A 27623-nucleotide genomic window follows, 5' to 3' on the forward strand; every position below is an offset into this window, starting at 1 on the left:
GAGGAAGGGTTTTTAGGGACAAGAAGACATTCAGATTTACTCCTGAGGACTGAGCTGTGTAGAGCACTGAGCTATACCTTGGTGTAAAGGTCTCTGTGAGTGGAACTTCTGAAGTGGAGAAATTATTTTAAGATATTATCTAGTCTCTTTTTTTTTACTTTTGTACTGTAACAGGAAAACCCTATATGACCTCCTATGTAAATATACTATCTTCCCAGCTCCCAGCAAACCTCAAGTCTGTTTCTCACTTGCCTCCCTTTCCCTTTGTGAGGTGCGATTTGCAATTCCTGTTTACAGCAGCCTGTAACACCACATTATGTCAGGCATTAAAGACCATGGCTCAGATCCTCAAAGGTATTTAGGCACCTTTGAGGATATGGGCCCATGTTCCCAGGGAGCTAATTTGGTTTGTTTTCAGCAAAAAGATAGGGAAGCATAGCTGGGCTGAAATGAAGGGCACCAGTGAAAAAAACAGGATGTAGTTTCTCATTGATAAATGATGGCTGTGGCTTTAACTGTGTGGCCTGATGAGATAGGTAGACACCATAAAAACTCACAGGCTCTCAATCTCATGAGACTCATACTGTGTGAGAGGACTTCTAGAGAGCTGACAGAATAGCTACGATAGTAGCATGACTCTTGTCTATGAGTAAGGTCAAGAAACCATCTGGGCCTCTTTTCCCCCCTTAATTAAGCCATCCTTGTTTGAAAAATGTTAAATCTGGCTCTATTATTAACCAGTGCACCCAACAAGTTGCCATGGTGCCTCAAGCCTTTTTGATCTCACCAGAGTTTGTCACATAAGGGATTAAAGAAGTAATGCTACAAAACAGAACTCCCTCTACTTTCTGTTCTTGTATTCAAATCCATTCATTCCTTTTCCCTTTTAATCAAAGCTTGCAGAAAATGATAGGGGATACCCAGATCTATATGCCTTTCTGATACTACTCAGACTACCTGCTATTTTCCTGAAGAAGAGTTTGGTGTAAGTTTGTCTCTCTCACCAACAGAAAAGGTAAAAAGATATTACTTTGTCTTTCCAATATCCTGGGACCAACACTGCTACAACAACACTGCATTTTCCAAAAAGGCTGTTTTAAAGTTAAAAAGTTAACAAAATAGTTTGCTGCACCATAAGTGAGGCATACCCAGCTCCAGTGATCCCTTGCAGTCCCCTCAGCAAAAAGATCTCCCAGTTTACAATGGCTCATCTATCAAACTTAAAATGTGTACTGAGTCTAAAGATACACTTCTATTACTTCAGCACTATCTACCTATATGAAGATGTATAATCACCCTATGGCAGTGGTTCTCAAACCTTTATACTGGTGACCCCTTTCACATAGCAAGCCTCCGAGTGCGACCCCCCCCTTATAAATTAAAAACACTTTTTTATATATTTAATACCATTATAAATGCTGGATGCAAAGTGGGGTTTGGGATGGAGGCTGGCAGCTCTCAACCCCCCATGTAATAACCTTGCGACCTCCTGAGGGGTCCCAACCCCCAGTTTGAGAACCCCTTCCCTGTGGGATAAGTGTGAACTGTTGGACTAGTTCGTTATCTATGAAATTTAAGATCTGGTTGTGTGATTCTGTGCCGAGGCTTTTTGTGGGAGCATAGTTTTAAAAAATACAATAATGGAAAAATAATTCAGAAGAGAGGTCTTCTAGAGTTAATGCAAATAAGCATCAAGAAAAGTGAGAACTGTAATGCAATATTAATTCCAGGACAGGAAGCTCCAGTATTTCTCTACATAATCACATAGGCACTGACTTCCCCTCCTTTCCGTGGGTGCTTGCCCCCACTTCACCCCTTCCATGAGACCCCACCCCTGATCTGCCTCTTCCCACCATTTCCATAAAGTCCCCGCCCCAACTCCATCCCCTCCCTGCCCCTATTCCAACTCTTTCCCCAAATCCCCGGCCCCGCCTCTTCCCCGCCTCCTCCCCTGAGTGTGCCATGTTCCCACTCCTCTCTCCCCCCCTCCCGGAGCATGCAAACAGCTGTTTGGCGATGGCTGGGCGGGAAACACTGGGAAGTAGGCGGAGGAGCGGGTAGGGAGGAGGTGGAGGTGGGGTGGGGTGTGAGGGGAGCACCCACTAATTTTTCCCATTCAAATATATATATTTGTTCTAAGAAGAACCAGAAAATAATTTATCCACTCCAACTTGCCTCACAATTTCAATAGCTTCTAAGACCATGTTAGCATAATACTTCCCAGGTTTTTTTTAACAAATTTGTGCAATAATTTCTTGATTTAATCCTTTGTTTTAATCTGAAACCTCACCTGTCTGGAATTGTGGTTCCAGGTGGTAGACAGCAATCCCTTATCCCTGCAAAATGAGAAAGTTAGTTTGGACACACATTGTTGGAAGCCCCATCCATCCACACTAATAAATATTCTGACATGGTAGTTTTCATAGAATCATAGGACTGGAAGGGACCTCGAGAGGTCATGTAGTCCAGTCCCCTGCACACATGGCAGGACTAAGTATTATCTAGACCATCCCTGATAGGTGTTTATCTAACCTGCTCTTAAAAATCTCCAATGATGGTGTCATAAATATAAAGGGAAGGGTAACCTCCTTTCTGTATACAATGCTATAAAATCCCTCCTGGCCAGAGGCAAAGTCCTTTTACCTGTAAAGGGTTAAGAAGCTCAGGTAACCTGGCTGGCACCTGACCCAAAATGACCAATGAGGGGACAAGATACTTTCAAATCTGGAAGGGGGGGGGAAGGATTTTGTCTGTCTGTGTGATACCTTTGCCGGGAACAGATCAAGGATGCAAGCCCTCCAACTTCTGTAAAGTTAGTAAGTAATCTAGCTAGGAAATGCGTTAAGTTTTCTTTGTTTTGGCTTGTGAAATTCGCTGTGCTGGAGGATATGTATATTCCTGTTTTTGCGTCTTTTTGTAACTTAAGGTTTCGCCTAGAGGGATTCTCTATGTTTTGAATCTGACTGCCTGTAAGATTATCTTCCATTCTGATCTTACAGAGTTGTTCTCTTATCTTTTTTTGTTCTTATAATAAAGTTCTGATTTTTAAGAATCTGATTGGGGTTTTTGGGTCTTAAAAATCCAAGGCTGGTTTGTGCTCACCTTCTTTATTCTCACGCCTCCCCAGAAAAGGGCGTGTAAGGGCTTGGGGGGATATTTTGGGGAAATAGGAACTCCAAGAGGTCCTTTCCCTGTTCTTTGTCTAAATCAATTGGTGGCAGCATAGTGTTCAAAGACAAGGCAAAATTTGTGCCTTGGGAAAGTTTTTAACCTAAGATGGTAAAAATAAGCTTAGGGGGGTTTTCATGCGGGTCCCCACATCTGTACCCTAGAGTTCAGAGTGGGGAGGGAACCCTGACAGATGAAGATTCCACAACCTCGCTAGGCAATTTATTCCAGTGCTTAACCACCCTGACACTTAGGAAGTTTTTCCTAATGTCTAGCCTAAACATCCCTTGCTGCAATTTAAGCCCATTGCTTCTTGTCCTATCCTCAAAGGTTAAGAAGAACAATTTTTCTTCCTCCCTCCTTTTATGTACTTGAAAACTGTTATCCTTTTATGTACTTGAAAACTGTTATGTCCACTCTCAGTCTTCTCTTTTCTAGACTAAACAAACCCATTTTTTTCCACCTTCCCTCATAGGTCATGTTTTCTTGACCTTTAATCATTTTGTTGCTGTTCTCTGGACTTTCTCCAATTTGTCCACATCTTTCCTGAAATGTGGCACCCAGAACCGGACACAATTCTAACAAGTTTTCACACGGGTTATTACAGACCTGTACTGCAAAGGTAATAGCAGCTAGCTACTTTTCCCATGAAGCCACAATTCTTGACCAGTCACACTTGTTGCACACTCCTTTCAACACTTGTACCTGCAACTGAATGCTAATTAGACATCTTCTAAACATCTGTCGTGTGCATTAGTATGAAGAGTGCTGGCTGTTGCTCTGACACTTAGTTTTATTAGAGACACAAGTTGGGTGAGGCAATATCTTTTATTGAACCAAACTCACTAATTTAATTAATTAATATTCTGCAGGTATTGAGGCTGGAAATTGCTAGTACATAACATAAGTGCTCTGGTTCTAAACTGTTCCACTGATTGACTTGAAACAACTCCAAGACGGAATTATTCTGCTGCTCAGCAATAGCTCACACACAAACTTGGATCTCAGAATCTGCTTTTTTTCTTCCTGAGAGTCATGTTGGCCAAGAGGAGAGCAGGATTTTGCCCCCTGCAGTTGTATTTTAAATAACACCAGGAAGCCTATAGCTTCAAGGACAGTCCACCAGAACTGCCAGAGCTGAGGAAAGTCTAACATAAAGGATAACACTTACAGTATTGTTGCATTACACCTATCTAGGCCATGTACTGCATTATAAAAATTTTCTGTGCTATGACTAATAGATGGTCATATCTTTTCGGTCAGTTAACACCACCGAAATTAGCCACCAGGTATTTATCTTACCCCATTGTAATATAACACTAGGATTGGGAGGGTTAGATTTTTATTAGTAAATTAATAAAGGTTGATTTCACAATACACATACAAACCAACAAAAATATTTCCATCAATACTAATTGAAGTTTACAGATAAGTAAAGTAAGCAAAATGCTGCTTGACAAATGACATATAATGTTAACGATCCATTATTTGCACATGACAAGAGGAAAGCTTACCCAGGTGTCTAACTTATCAAACAATCCATAACATGAGCTTTGATTTCTTTTAAAAATCTATGATTATAGAACACTTTCTTCCTAGGTTATGAAGAAAATTTTCCAAATGTGAATCATTACAGAGCTGTCTTCCCAAGTCTGCAAGCAGACTGCTCTGTATCTCCACTGCTGACAGTTTGGTCAAGCAGCAGAAACTGACAAGACTCTAGCCAGTATCACCTTGCTACTCAGAACCCTGTGGGTAGCTAGCAGTGAAACAATCCAGAAGCATGCTGGTTCCACCTTGCTGCGACTTTGGAAAACCATGAAGAGTAGCAAAGGCAGGTAATGGAACTATTCACCATGGAGAACACCCCCAAACACAAACAAAAGGAAGCTCGGGGTGCAGACCCATTCCCCCTCTTCCCAGAAATGGAGGTGAAAGAAGTGGAAAGTGAGCTACTTCCTTCTAGCACCTTCAAACATGACTTTTGTTAACCAGGCAAAGATGGTGATTGAAGACAGCACTCTGGTAGGAATCTAAGGGCTTGTCTACACTACCACGCAGGGTCGATCTAAGGTATGCAACTTCAGCTGCATGAATAACGTAGCTGAAGTCAACGTACTTAGATCTACTTACTGCAGTGTCTTCACTGTGGTAAGTAGACAGCTGACGCTCTCCCATCAACTCCGCTTGCGCTCCTCGTTCATGGAGTACCGGAGTTGACAGAAGAGCGCTCGGCGGTTGATTTATCATGTCTATACTATATCACTGCCCGCCGATCTGGCAGGTAGTGTAGACAAGCCCTAATATGCCCCTTTCCTGCACCTGGAGCAAAAGTGGGACTTCACCATGGCATCACTTTTGGATCTCCCTGGCAAGGGTTCCCTTTTTAATCTTTTTTATTGCCTCTGATTAATAGTAAATGTCCAGTAAACTCTTTGGCATTAGTGGCTTAGTGAACTGCATGCTGCAATTCATTTGGCTGTCTAATATAGACCCGCTGGGGTGTTGAGAATGTTAATTGTAAGGCACCTTCAGAATGCTGTATGCCAAGTATTGTATGTCATACTCCACAGTGTTGTTATGGTTTGGGACTTTGGCTAAATAGTACTCAGAGTAGTGGAAATGTTAACAAATCAGTGGTCCTCCTCGCAGGAGCTATTTCACCTATGGCTACTCTCTACTTTTGCTACTCCTGGACTCTTTCCTATGGGGCTTTATTTCCTTGTCAGCCCTCCTGTCCCCTGAAAATATTGCTACTCCCTTCCCCTTTGCTCACGCTCCAAGCTACTCCAATAGATTCTCTGTTTCCCCAGTGCTGCTCCAAACTTCAGTTTCTATCCCTTGGATAACCACATAGCCTCCAGCCCATGAACAATTACCACTATTTCCCCTTCCCATCCTACTCACATTGGCTATCTAGCCAGTTTTTTGTCTAAAACTCTTCAGTCCGGATGAACAAAAGCAGTGGTGGACAGTACAGATGCTGTGGGCCAAGAATGCAAGCTCTCTCTAATTAAATGGCAAGTCACTGGCAGAAAAAGGTAGGAGTAAAAGATAAATCACCAAAAACCGCAATGCTGACAAACCAGAGGATAATAGCAGAGAATGCCACTGGATCCTTGGCACGGAGGTGCCAGTTATCTGTTCAAAGTTAATATTATTCATCCAGGACCTTAAGAAATAGTGCATTGACTCATGATTGCTATGCTTTCGTGCTGTAGAAAGTCCTTGAGGTGACATGCACTGAAATGCTTACAAAAACATGCAGGAACACAGGCAGTGTGACCTAATGAACCAGAACTCAGTTGACCTGGGTTTCATTTCTAGCTCTACTACCAGCCAGCTGGAGCTGGGTGACCGCGGGCAAGTCATTTCGCCTCTCCGTGCCTCAGTTTCCCCCCCCCCCCCCCCGCCTCTTAAAACAGGGCTGCTGATAACGGTCTCCTTTGTAAAGCCTACACGAGCGCTAGCTGTCACTGGTACGGCAAGGGGCACACACACCTGGCAGGGCAGGAGGAGTTTCTAAGCGCCGGTGGCACTTCCTTGCCCAAGGAGCTGCCGCTGCTGGATGCTGCCAGCCCCGGGCAGCCGCTCAGAACCGCGGGGTGCCGCGCTGCGCCGCTGCCCCAGGGCACGGGGCTCCCCGCCAGAGGCCCGGAGGGCTCGCTGCTTTCTGAAGCAGCGGGCGCGGGCGACGGCTGAGCCCGCCTGGCAGCGGCCGGGGCTCTCGCGGGGCTGCTGTGCGCCCGCCCGAGGGAGCCGGGATCTCACACCCCACAGCCGCCCTCACCTTGGCCACGGCGGGCAGCCCCCTCCCCTTCACACACAGGCGGCGGGACCTTGGCTGCCATGACCTGACAGGGCCCTGGGCGGCGGCGGCGGCGGCTGCCCCCACCCTGCTTTGCTGAGAAACGGGGGAGATGGAGGGACTCAGGACTGGGACCCAGCCGATCCGGACGCGCATGCGCCCGCCACGGCTTCCCTATCACCCTCCACGAGAGGCTCGAGCCCCGCCCCCCCTCGGGTCAGTGCGCACGCGCACTGGGCGTTTCGGTGGGGGCGGGGGGAGATGAGCGTACTGCTCCCCAATATGGCAGACTTCGACACTATCTATGAGCTGGAGGAGGAGGAGGAGGAGGAGTCCGAGCCGGTGGTGAGGAGCCAGGAGCTGCCCCGGCCCCGAGACGCGCCAGACCCTGTGGCGGTACGGGGCGCCGGGCACATCACCGTGTAAGGCGTAGGGGCTTATGGGGGCGGGGGCGAGTGAGGGGCGGGGGGCAGGTGGAGGGGGGCCTGAGGGAGCGTGGGCAGGAACCCCCCGCGACGGGGGGAGGGGAGCTGCACCGCTCAGAGTCCTGGCTGGCTGCCTTGCCGGGCCGTCGGATCGGTGCTGGTGAGGATGCTGCCGCTGCCGCTGTGGGTGGAGGTGATCAGGAAGAGTTCTTGGCTTCAGGCTGCTCTGTCAACAGTACCACGAATAATGCCACAAAAGTAGCTCCCTGCCTAAGGGCTTTGTGACTATGGCCTGGCTGCCTTACATCTTTATTTCTTTTTTGTATGCTTTGCCTTAGGCTGGGAAATATCCTATTTTCCAGCAACTCGGGCCAACCAAAAACCCCTGTCTGGACACGTGAAATTCACTTATCTATTGTCTGCAGAAAAAATAGCTAACAAGCACTTAATACCTTAGTTTCATTGCTCGAGATGGAAAATATTTCCTGCCTGGGTTAACTTTTAAAGACTACAAGACAACAGAATCAATGGATGATTTAAGTGTCTAGCCCCACAATTTTACTATATTCCTTCTTGGGCTCAACTCAGCCATTGGGTCCCCACACTGTACTGCAGAGAGGGGACATATGGCTATGTTGTATTGTACATTTTAAAAATTTGAGTTACTGAGTTTGATTTTTACTATTTTTAGCATGGGCAGTTCAGAAGTTTTATAATTAGAAGATCTGAAGCAAAATTAAATAAATCCAGGAATTTTGCCAGTATTTTATAGTATCATAATACATAGAATGATCAAGCAGCATAACCCACTGTTATGTCAACTGTTTAAAAATAGGCCACTTCTTGCCAGTGAAGAAATTGAACATAAGGCTGTGTACAAATTATAATTTATTTTACACACTAATTGGGATGGGGAATTATTAGTATTTCACATTTGTGTATTGTAGAACTTCATAAACCATGTTTCATTTTGTGCTTGCGTTCGAACTGTTAAAAGACAATGTATTTCTCTCTGTGGTGTGATCTAATGGTTTGAATCAAAGGCATGGGAAATAAGAGGATCTTGCATCCTGATAGAACCAAAACTAGATTTGATACCAGGGCTTCGGAGCAGAGTCTGCGGAGCAGCAGAGCTGCAGGTTTTTGCCTGGAGCTGGATCAAAGACAGAGCACAGCTCCAAAGCCCTGTTTGATACTGTGTCTATCTGTAAATCCCCAAATCTGGTTTGGTTTGAGCTAATATTTATGTACAGGTTGTCCCATGGCACCACAGAATTTCTGCTTGTGCTGATGGAGATCCCCTCTATGATGACATTCTCCAAGGCATTCTTTTATTTATATTTTTGTGGTGTACTGGGAGCTTTCAAAACACAAAAATACAAAGTTCCTGCCCCAAATAGCATACAGCCTAAAAAGGACAAAGGGTGGCGATAAAAGGGATGTAACACAGCAGCAAAGTGATTGGAATGGTAGGCACATGTCTTACTAATTATGCAGTTAGTATTTAAAGCATGTTTTAGATAAAAATTAGCCTCAATCACACATTTGTTTACTTCTCCCACAACTGTCTTTGTGCTCTCTTCCCTAATGCCTGTATTGCATCAGTGCCTTCACTGATCCTTAGATCTGCTTCTCATTCAGTTCCCTTCTCACAACCCAGCTCTAGTGTGATACCTACAAGAAATCTGCCAACTAGTGATGTCTAAATCAGGGGTAAAAGAAAGCAATATGTTAAATGATTCATTATTATCAAGTTGTGTATTTGGCCTATATAACTGCATGATCTTATTATTGGTATTCTCATCCTCCCTCCGAACCTCTTTGAATAAGAAAGGTATGACAAATAGAAGTGCTGGTATAGTGGTCTTTATTTCCTAGTCCCAGTCATGTGATACAGGTCACTCTTACATCTTAAGTCACCTCAAACTAATACAACCGGTTAATAAGCACAGTCAATTAATAAAACTCAAATAGCCTCTAGAAGGTCAGAGTAGGTGATGCTGACCCCCTGGCAAATGAGAACTATTGTGCCTCTTAATGGACTCTGTCAGTACATGCCATCTCTGAACTTTAGTCACTTTGTGATCTTAAAGCCACTTCTTCTGTTGGAAACAATACCTTTCAGAAGTGGCCTGTTGGATAGGTCACCAGGAGGCTTGTTTGTCTCTTGAAGATGCCTAGAGTGCTCCTAATAGAATTCCTGTTCTGACAGAAGTAATACAAGCTCACCTAGTCAGTAAAAAATCGTAGGAAGACACAGAGACTCATTCTACTCCTTGGGTTTTATTTTGATGTCTTCTGTTCTTCCTTTAGAACTGCCCCTCATGGATGGTTATTATGTATGATCCTGGTACTACTTATATAACGTATCTTGACGGGTTGCCAGCCACTTTGGAATCTTGGCATTATCTACCACTTGCAATGGGCAGAAGATAATTGTTCTTATTCCCATTTAACCTTCAGGTCCAGTTTCCCTGAATGTAATTACTTCAGGGTTAATAGGCTCAAGAAACTTGTTAAATATTGGGCATAAAACTTTAGCACCATGGTGATCCTAGTGAAGCACTTTAAGGTGGCCTGCAATATGCTACAATACTAAATATGGATCTCCGGATTCCACCAAGGCCTTTTTTTATCAAGTTTTTTTGCTATTTGTACTGATTCTTCTGCTAACCTTTTGCCTGTGCATTTTAAGGGCTAGATAGACATCATGTTCTTCAACTGATATTATAGTGGGTGCTAGTTGCAACCTGTATGTTTAGGTTGCCTAACACTTTCAGTTTTAAAAGATAGGAAATGCCTATGCTACCTTAATTCTGCCCCTTTTGCATATGCATTATGGTATGATCTTCAATGGCATTGTATACTAGTTTTTCCACAAGACCCCTGAATATAGTGTACAGGATGGATGGTGATCAGGGAATGGGGCAGCTGTTCGGTATCTTTTTATCCTCAGCATTCAATGTGTGATCTTTGCCTTGTTTACTGCATACCATTGAAACCCTATACCAAATACAAAATTAACTATTCCCTCGTGGCCTTTACTGGACCACTCATCGCTGCAGAATCTATCTCCACATCTGTCAGCAAGATTCATAGAATTCTCCCCATTTTACAGATGGTGAAAACTTATCTGAGGCCACACATTGAATCAGTGGCAGAGGCAGAATTAGAATTCAGGATCTCCTGTCTACCAAATCTATGCTAATACCTTTCTATCAGAGATGCTAAGCATCCACAGCTCCCACTGATTTCAGTAGCAGTTGTGAATGCTCATTAATTTTGCATATCAGACCCCATGTGTGTCAAGTTGCACACCTACAGAACAACACAGAGTTAGTGGCCACCTACTAAAATTTTCATTTAAATGACTTGTAGGACAAATACTTAGTTTCATCTGGCAAAAACTACTTTGCTTCACTTGCTATTTTTAGAGTTGGTAGGGGATAACTATGATCTGTGTCTGCTGTGACTGGAGAAAGCCAATGAGGAAGTGCTAGAGCCACTAATACAGTTGATTACCAGTCTCCTTGCACAGGCCTCTCTTAACTAGTTTATGGTTTGCTCCTTACTCAAGACTCCATCTCTTGAAGCTGACAGCCTCTTCACTTATTGTTGTGTTTCGATTCTTCCTCCTCTGGGATGATCAACTCATTTTGTGAACTTGGACAAGTACTCAGCCTTCTTATGACATATGCCCATCTATACTGAGGCTTAGAAGAATTAGATTTTTTACCGGTAAATATCAGTGAACATCAATTTCACTGTACATACACAAACCAACAAAAAATATTTCCATAATTGAAATTTTGATTATCAGACAGGCAAAATAAGCAAAATGTTGCTTGAGAACTTAAGGATTTGATTTAAGGATATTTACTTTGTATATTTTGACATGTACAACTGTGAAGATTTAAATCCATAAAAATTGAAAAAATGATTACAAATAAACACTATTATCTGTAAAATTATTTAAAAAAATCAAATTCTACCAAGCTTATCTATGTACAGGTTTTTGACGTAGTCCCACACAAGTGACGTAGTCACACACACTCATAAGCAAACTAGGGAAATGTGGTTTAGATGCAATTACTATAAGGTGAGTACACAACTAGTTGAAAGACCATATTCAGAGAGCAGTTATAAAATATCAGTGGTTTTCTGTCAAATTGGGAGGGTGTATCTAGGGGGCCCTGTAGGGTTCAGTCTGGGGTCTGGTATTAGTCAATATTTTCGTTAATGACTTGGACAATGGAGTGGTGAGTCTGCCTGTAAAATTTGTGGATGGCACCAAGCTGGGAGGGGTTGCAGGCATTTTGGAGGATAGGATTAGAATTCAAACTGACCTTGACAAATTAGAGAGTTGGTCTGAAATCAAGAAGAAATTCAATAAAGACAAATGCCAAGTACTTCACTTAGGAAGGAAAAATCAAATTCACAACTATAAAATGGGGAATAACTGGCTAGGTGGTGGTACTGTTGAAAAGCATTTGGGGTTATAGTAGGATCACAAATTGAATATGAGTCAATGTGATGCAATTGCAGAGAAGACTAATATCATTCTGGGGTGTATTAACAGGATTTTTATAATTAAGACACTGGAGGTAATTGTCCCATCTTCTTGTCACTGGTAAGGCCTCAGCTGGAGTCCTGTGTCCAGTTCTGGGTGCCACACTTTAAGGAAGATGGGGACAAATTGGAGAGGGTCCAGAGCACCGCAACAAACTGGATAAAAGGTTTAGAAAACCTGACCTATTGAGGAAAGATTAAAAAAACTGGGCATGTTTAGTCATGTAAAAAGAAGACTAAGGGGAAACCTGATAACAGTATTCAAATATGTTCAGGACTGTTATGAAGAGACAGTGATCGGGTTTTCTCTACCTCCACTGAAGGTAGGACAAGAAGTAACGTGCTTAATCTGCAGCAAGGGAGTTTAGGGTAGATATGAGGAAGAACTTTCTAACTATAAGTGTATTTAAGCTCTGGAATAGGCTGCCAAGGGACATTGTGGAAACCCTGTCATTGGAAGTTTTTAAGAACAGGTTGGACAAACATGTGAGGGGATGGTCTAGGTTTATTTGGTCCTGCCTTAGGGCAAGGGGATGGACTGGATGACTTTTTGAGGTCCCTTCCAGCCTGACGTGTCTATGATTCTATGTTATAATTCACACGTATGTCCTAGAAAGCCTGCCTTCTAGTGGTGGACTCAGAGACCGCAAACCACTTAACAAAGAGAGTATTAAGGGGTGACTAGATTACAGTTTGTAAGTATCTAAATGGGAAACAAATATTTAATAATAAACTCTTCAGACTATCAGAGAAAGGTACACAATCCAATGACTGGAAGTTGAAGCTAGTCAAATTCAGACTTGAAATAAGCCATACATTTTTGACACTGAGAGTAATTAACCATTGGAATAATTTGCTAAGGGTCATGATGGATTTTCCATCACTGACAATTTTTAAATCAAGATTGGATGTTTTTCTAAAACTGCTCTAGGAATTTCATTTGGGGAAATTCCATGGCCTCTATTATAGAATAGGTCAGACTAGGTGAACACAGTGGTCTCTTCTGGCCTTGCAATCTGTGGATCTGAATTCAGGGCTCAGAAATTATTGTTGCTAGTAGGCTTGTTGAATGGCTTCCCTGGCTGCTGTGAGTGGGGATTTTGGTTATCTGAGAGCTACGTTTTAGAACATGAAGCATGGTTCTTAGAGGGAACCTCTAGGCACACAGCAGTAAAAGTATGCTAGAACACTGCAAGCAACTGCTGTCTAAACTTACTTGTATTTAGCATAGTTTTCTTCCCAAAGTAGACAAGGTCTCAGACATCTCATCTGTAAAAATGACTAAGAGAATCTGGTTGTAAACAGTTGAGCTTTCTTTGGTGTGTTATACATTAAAATTTTTATTTGAAATTGGGGGGAATGTTTTTGGGACTGATACAGTAGTGGTGATTGAAGGTGTGCTACAATTATGCCTTCAAAGTCCACTCAGTAAAATATATGGTACTCTTCTAGAAAAGCACTTGTCATTCTTACCAAATGTAATTGAAAAGTACTAATCTATTTTTCTCCATTGGTGGGGTTGTTTGTGCTGAAGGAATTTTAAAGGGGCATAAATCAGTGATTATCTCCAGAATTATATCAAGTGCCTCAATTTTCAAAATGGGGTATCTAAATACAATTATATTGTCTTATTTTATTGCTCAGATTTTATAAACTGATTAGATCCCATCATTGCTAATAGTTGGGAAATCTCATAGTAGATGCTCAAGAACAGACTTTTTTTAGTTGCCAATGGTTATGCAATATATTTGTACACCTAATTTTTTTCCTTAAGATTAAATAAAGACTATCTTACTACTCTTGTAGTTTTTGTAGTATTAAATAAGAAGACACACTGAAAATGGATTCTGGCATGTCAAATTACATTTGCCGAAAGTGGAAACATGATAAAGTTTAGTAACCTTTGTGTTTGCCTAAATGCTTAAAGGTAATCCAAAACAAACATGAGTTTAATTTAAGAATTAGCGTTTACAGTGAAGATTAATTGAAATTAACTCTTTATAAATATTAATGAGAAATTTCTGCTTTTGACTTGTAGTACTTCTGCTTTCTGTTACTAGATTTATAATGTTTCTTTAGCACCATGATTCTGAAATTTGTCTTTTACAAACTGTAGTCTTGGGTTTCTATTGCTGTGCATAAGAACTATTAATACACTAAATGAGAAGTGGTACGCTAATGTTTATACTATATAAGAAATAAAAAAGTGCAGATACTTGAGGAAGAAAGACAAAAAGGACAAAAACACTTCTGTAAAAGTTGGACCATTGAGCAGACTTATGGAGTAACCACACGACACTTCAGCTGCTTAACCAGCTGACTTCTAGAATTTAAGTTTGCATTTGAATGTCTTATTGACACCCCTTAAATGAAACTAAATGACCACCTAGTTTTATTTAAGCATAGCATCAGGTGTGCATTTGAGGTGCAACCTCAGGTATACTTTTATGTATATCTAATTTTTTTTATTGCATAGTTTATGCAGGTACTGCTTTTAATAGACTACTAGCACCATGTCTCTGACTATTAAATTAGCTATTGGAATGCTTTATAAGACTTCACTAGTACTGTTCACAAACATTGTAATGAGCTTAGTTATAGAGTTTTTCTGAGACTGCACCAGTTTTCTTTGTTATGCTTCACTTTTTTTTAGAGTTAATTATGCACTAATCTACATTGCTGATTTCATGAGTTGAATCAGTGATACTAAGACCTGAGTGGTTCAGGAGCCAAATTAGTGATCAACATTACCCAAGAGTAATGTGAATTATAAATAATTCTCACAGCCTAACTTAATTGGTTAATAACATAGTAAAAGCATCCTGACTGGTTGTTAACTTAAATTGGTTAATAATTAAATCACACAGTGTTTTAATAATGTACTGCAAAGGGTCACAAGAGACACACTAAAGAGCCACTTGCAGCTCACAGGCCTCACTCTGAGTATCACTGTGTTAAATTGTCAGGTTTGAGTGTCTGTGGTATTATGGTATGCAGAATGGTAGTGGACATGTGTGGTGGTCAGCAATATTGGCATTTGCATAGATGAGTGACGTAACTTTGAGGGGAGAGAACTTGTGATTTATCTTAATCTTTGATTTTGGAGGCTTGTTATGCATATTCTCCCACTCCCCCAAAAAAACTTAGATTGCTACAAGAAATATAACTACAAAATGCATCAAAAGAATATTATGATTAAAAGGAAAGGGTTGGAAGTAACCAGGTAAGATAATTTAGCAGGGTTTGTAGTGAAGCACTAAACTCAGTGCACAGTAAACAGCTTTGTTTCTTCAAGTATAAAAGTTTGTAGCTCAGTGAGGCCATGGGCTACCTGTATATTTCAGTGCCCTGTAGAACTGTGAAGGATAGAGCTTCACAGGAGAAGAACCCAGCAATCATAACAAAGCCACAGGGTGCTTGCTGAGTGGCAGGATTAGCCTCTGAACCTATTTAACTTCTTAGCTTTATACTTGTAAAAAGAAAGCAGCTTACACCTCACCAAGTGACATGTTTAAGCAAGAACCTGGCAATCTACAAGCCAATTTACTTACTAAACTGATTAAAATTTTCAGTTTGTGTAGGATCAGGAGCTACTCCTATCTCCAATTCCCTTGCAGAGCTACTAAGCTCTGCAAGATACCTGGCTCCCTTTAGGTTTCACTGCCTATTGTTGAGCAATGTTTAAACTTTACATGAATACTTTGCTGATAGAAATCCAGCCACTCTTGTTGATGAATGTAAAATTTATTTTGCTTAAAATTCATATTTCTTAAAATCTATGGTATGCATGAGTTTTCATAGGTATTGCATGTGTGAATTTGCTTCAACTTAATATAACTATTCTTAAATATTAGGCTACTGGTTTTGTATAGGGAAGACAAACTAGTTTTTATTATTTATTTATTGCTAGATATATCTGCTATATGTGAATTAGTGACATGAACAGGCACAAACTAATAACTTGTATAAAATGATTAATTGGACCTCTTCAAATTGGAATTGGAGTCTAACATAAATAGTATTTTTTTTTAAGAATCTCAGATTTAAATTTGGATTACTGCTATTTTCTGAGAATTCTTTGTCTGGCTATCTGTTTAAAAATTACTTGCTTCAAGAAGGCGACAAGCTACATTTCTAGTCACAATTTTTTTTCTGTAAAAGCATTTTAGTTGTAAAAACACTTTTTAAATTCATGAAATCTTGCATAATATGTTAATAGTACAAACAAAAATATGGGAAAACATTCTACTCTCATTCTTTTTTTCCTTAAACACCAAATCAAGTGTTGCATAACATATTTTTAAAAGGGAAACAAATAAGTTGGATGGAATATATTTTGTTGTCTCTTTTGTCTTCCAGGTTTGGCTTGAGCAACAAGTTTGACACAGAATTTCCCTCTGTCCTGACAGGAAAAGTAAGTCTGAGTTTGCATTGAAATTTTGAATTCAAAAGACAGTTCATCTAATAGTTTGTGCATTACAAATGTATAGAAGCATTATTCTTGAATTCAAGTAGAATAAGTCTAAGCCAAATCCCTTCCAGGTCAGTACTGACAGGAGGTTGTTACTGTCTGCCACTCTGTCCTACATGAACCAATTTGGCAATCGCTGCCCAGTTCCTAGTGCACATGTCCACATCATAAAAACTACTCACCACAGTTGCAGTCATTGCCAGTCTGAGCAAAGAAGGACCAAGGGGGTCTGACGTCACCTACAGTATCTACACTCCTCTATAGGCAGTCTCTTCAAAACATGACAATGGCACACCCTGGGTTTATGGATCCTGTGCTACCAGTTGTGTGGATTAAATAAAGGACTTCAGTGCCTTTCAGTCTGGTTTCTCTCTCAAGCACTGAATTCACTTTTAACGCTTTTTTGGGATGGGGGTGGGAGGCGGAATTCCATTTCTCCATAGACAGTCTGGTCTCCAGTAAGGCCTGTAAATGAAAAAAAGTTTGATCCTTTTGCTAAGTAGATCTATAGTTATAGTTATTTGTAGAGATGATCTTTTGCAGAAGAAAAAGTACAGTCGCCTCACCACGTTTTTGGAGGAAATTCTCCCACTTTTCATAGTATTCTGTATCTCGACTGACAGAGGTTCGCAGAAATCCCCTTTTTAAATTGATAGTCATCTATTAATGAAATGTTATGAGCAGATTCTTGGTTCTTGCTTTAAAACCTTTTCTTGTTCATACATTACCTCTGTTTCAGATTTGTTCTGACTTTATGACTTTTCTCATGTCTTTCATACCTTTTAAATTCAGTTACATTACTCTAACTTTTCCCTTTGTTTCATCCCATACTGTACTATTCCCTTTCAGAATATGGGGACGGAAAGTTCAGCTCTTGTTACTCTCCCTAATGACAAAGCATGTAGCTAAGGTCTGCTACTGACTTTGCACTCACTATTGAGTCATATTAACATTGTACATAAATGCATTTGGATGGCATTGTCTGTCTGGTTCTGACACCTATTTCTCCTCCTGGAACATGATGATTATGAAAATACTGAGTCTCTGTCCTACATATTATTTGACAGCAGTTGAATTAAATGGTGGAAAAGCCGGTTGCCATTTGGATTTTCAAGGTGTCAGAAGGCAACCTGGTAAATCTGGGCCTAATCCAGATTTCACTGAAGTAGGGAAAGGATCTTGTTGACTTCCTTGGGTTTTGAATCAGACCCCGTTTCACTAAAGGGGTTTTTGCCACGTTACATGTTAGTGTATTCTCCTGGGTCTTGAGTTAAACTTTCAGAATAATTCCTTGATGTAAGGCAACAAACTAAACTTGATTTGAAAAGAATGTGAAAATTCAACAGATGTTTCAAATAAGCATATTTTTCTATAAATGAAGCTACAAGTACGGAAAATTTCATGAATAATTGTTAAAGCACAATTCAATATTGAAATTAACAAATGCTAGTTTAAATAAAACTTTAATGGAAACATCAGCATCTCTCTCATTTTCCTCTTAATGGTGTTTTCAGCGTTAACTGGTTTTATGAGCATTCTCCAGGATCAATAGCAAAAGTTTTCATTACAGGTCAACTGACTTTTCTCTTCTTTAGGTTCAGAGGGAAAAAATAGAAGTTGACTGGTTTCTTATATCCTCCTTTCATTCTTACTTGTTGAGGGCTTTCATATGATTTTGTAAATAATACATCATATCTGATCTAACTGGGTGCAGGATACAGTAGAACCTCAGAGTTACGAACACCTCAGGAATGGAGGTTGTTCGTAACTCTGAAATGTTTGTAACTCTGTAAAAAACATTATGGTTGTTCTTTCAAAAGTTTACAACTGAACATTGACTGAATACAACTTTTAAATTTTACTATGCAGAAAAAAATTCTGCTTTTAACCATCTTAATTTAAATGAAACAAGCATAGAAAGTTTCCTCACCTTATCGAAACAAAATTAAACTTTACCTTTATTTTTTTAGTAGTATTTAGTAATTTTTTTTACATTTAACACAGGACTGTCTTGTGTTTTGTTTTGTTTTTTCCTGCTGCTACCTGATTGTGTACTTCTGGTTCAGGTGTGTGGTTGACTGGTCAGTTCAAAACTGGTGTTTGTAACTCTGAGGTTCTACTGTACATTTTTTGTTTTCAGAAATCAGAATCTGTATTTTTACCTTTTTCCCACACCAATTTGAGGAGCTGTTCTCAATTATAGAAATGTTGAAATAAACAAATAGTCTCCTGTGGGATAAAAAGTAGGGCTGTCAAGTGATTAAAAAAATTAATCGCAATTAATCATGCGAATAATCGCACTGTTAATAATAATACCATTTATTTAAATATTTTGGATGTTTTCTACATTTTCAAATATATTGATTTCAATTAGAATACAGAATACAAAGTGTACGGTGTTCACTTTATATTTATATTTTATTACAAATATTTGCATTGTAAAAAACAAAAGAAATAGTATTTTTCATTCACCTAATACAAGTACTGTAGTGCAATCTCTTTATCATGAAAGTTGAACTTACAAATGTAGAATTATGTACAAAAAATAGCTGCATTCAAAAATAAAATAATGTAAAACTTCAGAACCTAGAAGGTCCATTCAGTCCTACTTTGTGTTCAGCCAATTGCTCAGACAAACAAGTTTGTTTACATTTGCAGAAGATAATGCTGCCCACTTCTTATTTACAATGTCATCTGAAAGTGAGAACGGGCATTCATAAGGCACTGCTATAGCCAGCGTCGCAAGATATTTACGTGCCAGATACAATAAAGATTCATATGTCCCTTCATGCTTCAACCACTTTTCCAGAGGACATGCATCCATGCTGATGACAGGTTCTGCTAGATAATGATCCAAAGCAGTGTGGACCAACACATGTTCATTTTCATCATCTGAGTCAGAGGCCACCAGCAGAAGGTTGATTTTCCTTTTTGGTGGTTCGGGTTTTGTAGTTTCAGCATCAGAGTGTTGCGCTTTTAAGACTTCTGAAAGCATGCTCCATACTTGGTCTCTGTCAGATTTTGAAAGGCACTTCAAACTTGGATCGAGTGCTGTAGCTATCTTTAGAAATTTCACATTGGTATTTTGTCAAATCTACAGTGAAAGTGTTCTTAAAATGAACAACATGTGCTGGGTCATCATTTGAGACTGCTATAACATGAAATATATGGCAGAATGCAGGTAAAACATAACAGGAGACATACAATTCTCCCCAAAGGAGTTCAGTCATAAATTTAATTAATGCATTATTTTTTTAACGAGCGTTGTCAGCATGGAAGCATGTCCTCTGGAATGGTGGTGGGAGCATGAAGAAGCTTCCAAATATTTAGCATATCTGGCATGTAAATACCCTACAATGCCAGCTACAAAACTGCCATGCAAATGCCTGTTCTCACTTTCAGGTAACATTGTAAATAAGAAGCGGATAGCATTATCTCCCGTAAACGTAAACTAACTTATTTCTCTTTGTGATTGTCTGAACAAGAAGTAGGACTGAGTGGACTTGTAGGCTCTAAAGTTTTACATTGTTTTGTTTTTGAATGCAGTTGTGTAACAAAAAAAAATCTACATTTGTAAGTTGCACTTTCACGATAAAGAGATTGCACTATGGTACTTGTATGAGGTGAATTGAAAAATACGATTTCTTTTGTTTTTCATTTTTACAGTGCAAATATTTGTAATAAAAATAAAGGGAGCACTCTACACTTTGTATTCTGTGTTGTAATTGAAATCAATATATTTGAAAATCTAGAAAAACATCCAAAAATATTTAATAAATTTCAATTGGTATTCTAGTGTTTAACAGTACAGTTAATCACGATTAATTTTTTGACTTAATCGTGTGAGTTTACTGCAATTAATCGATAGCCCGAATAAAAAGCAAATAATTTCTCTTGCTAACTGCCAGTTATTATCATCTTTGGTTTTGAAGAAGAATCTTGTGCTCAGGTGAATTACAAGACGCAAACATGCACATGGCAGTTGGCCATTTGTTGATCTATTTTAAAAAAACGAAAACATGTCTGTTTAAATTCAGTATAAATGTATTTTCAGTGGCACCCAAAGTTCACAAGGGTGAATTTTGCAGTCAGTTGTTCCATTTATTTTAAAAATAAATGTAATGTAAAAAGCATCAGAATGATTGTGCTCTGGAAGTCCATGTTATACATAGCATAGTCCCTTCTTTAGTCAACCATTCTATTGTTAAGATTTATAAGAATTCTTTGTTAATAATGCACAATGCAATAAAACAAAGTAGTATTTTATTCAGAACACAGGCATAACAATGTAATAGATCTGTGAGTTCATAATATCCAGTCCAGCAGCTTGGATGCATTAGTTAAGCCATTGGATGTGGGCTGTATTTTCTTTTATAATAAATATTACTGGAGGAAAACCCAAAGATAAATCTGTAAAGTAACAATAAAGGTCTAATTTTTAACAAGATGCTGTCTAGGAACTGTCTCCCAAAAAATATTAACTCTGGAATTATGATACTGGCTCAAGTTGTGACTCGGGGAAATTCGCTTAACCTGTGTAAGCCTCAGTTTCCCCCTCTGTAATACAAGGATAGTAATATTTAAACTTTGAAGTGCTTTTGAGATCTATGGACAAGTGCTATTGAAGTGCTATGTATTCTTATTATTACAACACTAATCTGTTTCTTAACTGAAATATTCCCCCATTGTTTACAGGTACTGGCTATTCATTATAGAGTTCTGGAGTGCTAAGATGTAGAGTAAATAAGAGAACATAAAATAGTAAACTGAAAAGCACACTGAAGCATTGCTCTCTTTTTTGGGGAAATGGGCACATGTGTAGTGGAAGTTATATGGACTCTGAAAACAGATATAAAGGGGGAAAGTTTCAGGTGGGTCAAAAATTGGGCCTACTAATCTAGTCAGCTTCTCATCTTTCAAGATAAACCGATACTAACCTTAACACATCTACCTAGGTAGAACTGGGTCTTCAAACTGTCAATGTTGCATGTTTTTGATTCTTTACAGTTTTTAAGCGTTGAACAAAAGGTAGGATCTAATATCTAAAACACAGATTGTATAACTTCATTATTTTAAATCTAGCTTGATGGGTTTTGGTGGCCAAATTCTAGATGTATATTTTTTTAGATATGTAGGGTCCATTTTAAATAGTTTGTTTAAAATGCTATTTAAACTGAGACTTGTCTGTACTCTTGTATGCAATATAACTTATAGTCCTACAGGTTTAGGAAAGAGGAGATTCCTTCATTATCACAAAGGCTAAACCAAACTGGAAAAGTACTATTCATGATATATGGCACAACAGCACACTGCTCCAGGTGACAAGAAAATGACAGAGCCAGTGAACCTTAAAGAAGAAAGTGGAGCTTCCTGCCCTGATCTTAAAACAATAAGGGGTCCTATACAAAGATTAGTGTGCAATGCAGGGAAGTGTAAGCCATAAAATGTACCCTTAGTATTGTGATCCAACATGACATGTGATGGATAGGGTTTGTGATCACGATGATTGAAGGAGGCAGATCAGACCTGCTGGGCTTTACTTGCTCTCTTCCTCTGTTTGCAGATTCTCTTGCATCCTGTTGTAAAATATTACGATCCCCCCTCTTTTATGTTTTTTTTTTAAAGGCCTAAAAGGAACTAATCTTTCTCTACAATGTGGACCGCACAGCCAGAAGCAGCATACTTATCTTTCTTTCTTTTCAATATCCAGACAGAAACCCTCCAAGCGATTTTTTTTTTCACCCCAAATTATTCAAATGCTGAGTTTAAGCATGCTGTGAATTATGTATTGACAATTAACTAAAATCTTTCCAATACAACACTTTTTTTAAAATTAATCTCTCAAAGCTTCAGAATCAAATGGAGAGAAGCTACAGATTCAATGTAGCAACAAAATGGGTATGGTCCACTTAGAATTTGTGTTCTGGAAGGCATTGTATTGGTAAATTGGCAGAATATTTAAAAAGTTACTGCACATTTGGTATCAAATTCTTTTGTAATCCAATAAAGATGTAGCATTTTACACATCAGGAAATTAATAATGGACTGTATTTTTGATTAAATACATAATAAACACCTACAGTACCTATATGTACAAATGAACATGGTATGAATGCTTATAAAATAGATGGGTTTAAAACTCAGTTTTTATCTGCTGAAAAGCATTTGTTCTTTAATTTGAGACAAAGGTTGCTGAGCTGTAAATTAATTGTAAACTGACATGAACAGAATTATATTATTTCTGTCTACCCCAAGGGGAATCACCTTGGTATAGAGTACCAAAACTTGAGTTTCTAATGGAGAAAAGTATCTCTGATTCACAGACCTATTTATCATTGCTTGATTTCCAAAACTGTGGTAAAAAGACTTCTATGTAACTCCATTGCCTTCAATAAGTTTTTGTGCCAGGTGATGTAACATTATGAGCAAAGCTATGCATGGTGCAAAAGAGAGACTAGAATCCAGTTCTTACTCTTTTAGCAAAGTAGGCTACGCAGTGCTAGCAGGAGCAAAAAGTAGTCATTTATTTTTGTCACTTAAAGTAAACATATATGACTCTGAAAACACAAATGCTTAACTCCTCTTGAATGAAAAGGTGCCATTTGTGTAGAGTCACACTTCTGAACAGAACCATAATTTAAGACACTAATTTCAGTTAATTTCCTTAAAAGTTAGCACTACAAACTCATTAATACGCAACCCCAACATGCCTGGGGAATAAGCATCCAGCATCTGTAACTGCAAAGATTGTATGTTACTGGGCTGTGCAACAGTCTACCAAGGTTTGTTTGTTTTTAGTACAAAATTTGCATTAAGAGAACAGATGAAGTGTTGTTATGGAATTATAACCATTTTTCATAAGTCTCACAAAAGTTAAAGATGGGGAGAAAACCCATTAAATCTTCTACTCCACCCTCCTGCTATTGTAGGATTTTTTTCTTATAGTATATATTATTATTTTTCCATTTTTTCCTTTTTAAAAAATCCCAAGTCCGGGGGATTCCTGGGGAATCCCACTTCCCTTGGTTGATTATTTTGTGTGCCATGTTCCTTAATTTTAAAATTAACATAAACCCATCCACAAATAGCTGTGATGATAAACAAATTTCCTTTATTCCAGTGAAAGATCTGGTGCAAAAAAGTGTTTTAAATTTTGATATTTCAGTTGTCAACTATCAATTGGAATTGTTCCATTTGTGCTCATGAAAATAATAAATTGAATAATTTGTTGTTTTTTAAATTGTGAAGTATACACTGTATTTGAACTAGCCCATTTGTCAGAGAATGCAAGCTTGTTTCCTTAGCCCCCCCAAAAAAATACGCTTCTAAAATCTTCACTTCATAGTTATTCATTCATGCTACCAAAAAGTACCATCCTGATTGATGTTTTTTTGTTAACTGGCAGCAAGCCTGGCTTATGTGCAAACCCAAATCACCACTGATTTCAATGATCGGTGATCCAAATGCTCAGGAAACAGCTGTTGGGTTTTGGTTTTTTTTGGCACCCACTCCTGCAGTCTTTTCTATGTTCTTGGCTCTTAGGATCCTGCTACCGCCTATCTTCAACATTTCCTGCCCCCTCCTCTGCAGATGTGAAAGAACAACGGTTGCAGTGAAACTGATGCATTTCTGGTGTACAGAAATTGCGGGATGGCATGTAGCAGGATTTGGTTGAGGTTGTGTAGGGGTTGCTCATGCTCTGTGTAAAGTCCAATTCTTGAGGTTTCTCTGTGGCCAGTAAACAAATCCCCTAATCCTTTCTCGCCGAGCAGGATGGATGGTATGGCTGCAGGAGATGGGATTTTTGCCTTAATGCTAAACAAAGATTTGTAACATCATATAACAATCCATTTACTGTATACTTCTGAAAAGTTCTTGCTATGGTAGCAGTGATTTCTGTTAAAGTAAATTGACAATCAGTTATGTCTTTAATTGTAATTATTCTAGAATTTACTCAGCTGTTCCAGTGGTTGCCATTAAAAGAATATCTATAGAATTTAATCTCATCTTAAAACCTAGTAATAGGAAAATGTTTTGATAGTCAATACTATGGAAAAATAAAAGCTTCCTTTTTAAATATAAAAACAGATTAATCAGTTACTATGTCCAGTTTTGCAAAGTATCCTTTTTTGAAGGATATATATATATAGTTGCATATATAAAACGTAAAAGTTCTAATCTTTAAATCATAACCAGATATATTTCAGAAGACTTTTTACCTTATTCAGTTTCAAATTTAAGAGCACATGTGAGTACATGTGTGTTCAGCAGAGTTCCTGTTAAAATATGTTCATGTTATATTCTTCATGACTTTGCCCCCACAGATCCCATTATGAGATCACAGGTCCTGCCATTCAGCAGCTGGACTCATTTCAAAGCAGCCTTTGCGGGAGTATTTGTATGCCTCTGTCACAACCTTGTGAAATCAGGGGTGTAAGCTCCTCTATACACACGCAATTATACGTCATTACCTCCTTCCATTGACCTCAGTGGACAGAACCCTACCCTCTGCTTGCATTGGGAATGGAGTTAATTGAATATTTTAGTCCATAAAGTATTTATCTAGTAATAAGTTCATAGAGTTTGTGTGGACTCTGTTTAGATTTCCTTTGCAGGTCAAAAAAGAGGTTGTAGTTCAGGACTCCATGCCCTGACAGGGAGGAAGCCATGCAGCACTTAAGAGCACTCCTGCAAGAGGTCTCTCAGTATTGCTGCATGATGCCAGAAGGTTCTTCTGGGTCTTTGCCCAGGAAGTCCTCATATCTGTTGGAGAAGGATCTAGTCATTGGATTTTGGAATGCACTTCAGGGTCTGAACCTGGATGCAAAAAGATTTGCCTATGAGTAGAACAGCCAAGTGCTCTAAGAGTTAAGGCATTCCCCAAATGCACGTGTCAGCTTCTAAAAATTGCAGAAAGCATAGGGGCAAACAGATATCCAGTAATGCGCATTGGTCCTCATGGTCTGGTAGAGACTTTGCTGAAGATTGGTTCTAATTTTGAAAGATCTCCTTCACTGGAGTAGTTCAGAAATTTGCAAAATTTACTCATTGATGGTCTACATTGACATGTCAGACCCTGCAACTAGGTCCCTGGTTATCACCACTGTAGTCCACATCATGGCTGGCTTTGTAATTCTGCAATTAGATTAATAGTAAGATCACTGAGGCTGGGAAGCAACAGAAGCTCCTTTTTTATTTTTTAATTTGGTTTCTGGGTCCAGCACAGTTCTTCATCACATCACTCAAGGGTGCAGGAGATTTTTTTAGTCACTGCAGAAACAGTCATCCATCTTGGTCCATCAGCTTCTTCTGCCCTTCCAGTGAAACAGCAGTTTTGCCAGAAGCTCTAGAAGCCATTTTAATTTTTAAGATGTTCACAGGCATTGCAGAATGTCAGGTCTCTCGCCAGGTCGCTGGGTCCTGGAGTTCTTGAATGGATATATGCTTTTCAGTTTTTCAGGCCAAATCCTGACCCCAGTCCTTCTCATAGTAAACCACTACAGGATATATTAATATCTCGTGTGAAAATGGAGACTACAAAATTGGTGCTGGTGCCAAAGTCTCACTACATGTGTGAGCTGTATTAGTCCTGCTTTAAATTGAGAAGATTGCCAGAACTCATGCTCTGACATCTTTGATAAAACAAGCATAGAAAGCACCTCAGGTTCAATGGGGGAGATTATCTCAGTCAGTGAAATTGCAAGCTACAAAGTGGCTTGTGTCTGGCAATTGTGGTCGCCAATCTTTGTCAGCAGAGCCTGAAGTTGTTTCCATATTAGACATTTGGCTTCTAAGAGTCAACTTATTGGGGCATGATTAATTTTCTAAAGATCACTTGTTCTCTGCCCAATGCTGAAGTTGAGTGCATATGGGGAAATTTGGTCTTAGTGCCACTCAGGTTCTGACACTTAAGAACTTTCTGGAGTTCTTGGAAGGCACTAGTTTGCCTCCTGTAAGAAGAGTTGTGGACTTCTAACATGTGTTGTCAATGAGCAGATCTCAGGAACTTACATTAAACAGTAACTGTTTGAGGCTGAGAACTTCATGCTTTTATTCCTCTGATCAGAGCAAAGACAGTGGATATTCACACAGATAACACCTGTCAATACACAGTTTATTTGTGACACTTGCAGTAGTAGATCATTTCATTGGACGGGGGAATGTTTTATAAATCGGGGTGGGGGTTTCTGTACGTGAAAGGGGGTAAATTTACTTCACTGTATATCACTGTCTTAGTAAACTTTCAGTCATGAAGACCTTGGCCAAGGCTCTTTCCAGAGTGATTAGTAATTTTGGGGTGCCTTGGTTAGTGAGTGTGTCACTTAGACTTTAAAGAGCCCTAACTTTCAGAAAGCACTGAGCATCCACTCTCTGAAAATCAGGCCCCTTTAAAGTCTTTCAGGTTAAGCACCCACTGATTTGAGGCATCCAGAACCACCAGTCACTCTGGAAAATCTTGGCCAATGTTTGTAACTTTTACTTATCTCAGAACCAGCCACTCTTCATTGTATGACTTATACACTGTAGCAAACAACAAAATTAGTTGAAATAGGAAGGAATACAGCTAATACTTCAAACCTTCGCATCACTGTTCAGCATGCTGTTGATCCTAGGCATGTTTTATACTCCTATATAAAGCATAGCTATTATAACTCACCTGTTCCCTTCTTGGTTACGCCTCCTCAGCAGGATACCATAATTAGAGCTGTGGGATGGTACCAATCAGTAATTTGTTCCTGGAAAAAATATTTTCATTTCTATTGGCAAGCACAGCTTTTTGCTCCAAAGAGAGTGCAACTTCACATGCATGTTACAAGCTTGTGATGGGGAGAAATTAGACACCGTGATGAACACTTGTTTTGTGTGTGAAATGGCACCTTTTTACATACAAAGTTACCTTTTGTTTCCATGAAAACCAAAATGTCTTTTTCATCCAGTTTTTTGTCAATGTCACCAATTTTGTGTGCTGCTTGGCTCTCTTCCTAATCTAGTGTTACAGGGGATGGTTGTGTTATCAACACAGTTGACTTGACAGTTGCAAGAGAACATGGGAAGAAACTCTTCTAACTTACTGCAATTATCATTTTTACATAAAAAACATTTCAAAAACACCGGGTAAATGGACTTGATTTAGGAAGGTGAACTTTCACACTAGCTGTACTAGCAATGTTTTTGGAGGATT

General features: G+C 39.3%; 1 protein-coding gene and 1 long non-coding RNA gene across 4 annotated transcripts in view; one reads left to right on the forward strand and one right to left on the reverse strand.

Annotated features, from left to right (window-relative positions):
- The window catches only part of LOC144930841 (uncharacterized), a 63535-nt gene extending 56418 nt beyond the window's left edge, over positions 1–7117 (reverse strand). For 2 of the 3 annotated variants that reach the window (XR_013636281.1, XR_013636279.1), the window contains exons 1-2: positions 6959–7117; positions 2291–2336 (exon numbers count right to left, since the gene is read on the reverse strand). This is a non-coding gene — a long non-coding RNA (uncharacterized LOC144930841). Of the gene's footprint in view, positions 1–1984; positions 2337–6669 lie in introns of those variants that run through there. The other variant, XR_013636280.1, reaches the window with a different exon arrangement.
- Positions 7118–7200: 83 nt separating this feature from the next.
- The window catches only part of CHIC1 (cysteine rich hydrophobic domain 1), a 29832-nt gene continuing 9409 nt past the window's right edge, over positions 7201–27623 (forward strand). Inside the window, exons 1-2 of the mRNA XM_073361078.2 lie at positions 7201–7398; positions 16330–16384. Of these exons, the coding sequence (XP_073217179.1) occupies positions 7238–7398; positions 16330–16384 (216 nt within the window). The 5' untranslated portion in view covers positions 7201–7237. The remainder of the gene's footprint in view (positions 7399–16329; positions 16385–27623) is intronic.

The sequence above is a fragment of the Lepidochelys kempii genome, chromosome 9 (genome assembly GCF_965140285.1).
Source record: "Lepidochelys kempii isolate rLepKem1 chromosome 9, rLepKem1.hap1, whole genome shotgun sequence".
In the NCBI taxonomy this organism is placed as follows: Eukaryota; Metazoa; Chordata; order Testudines; family Cheloniidae; genus Lepidochelys; species Lepidochelys kempii.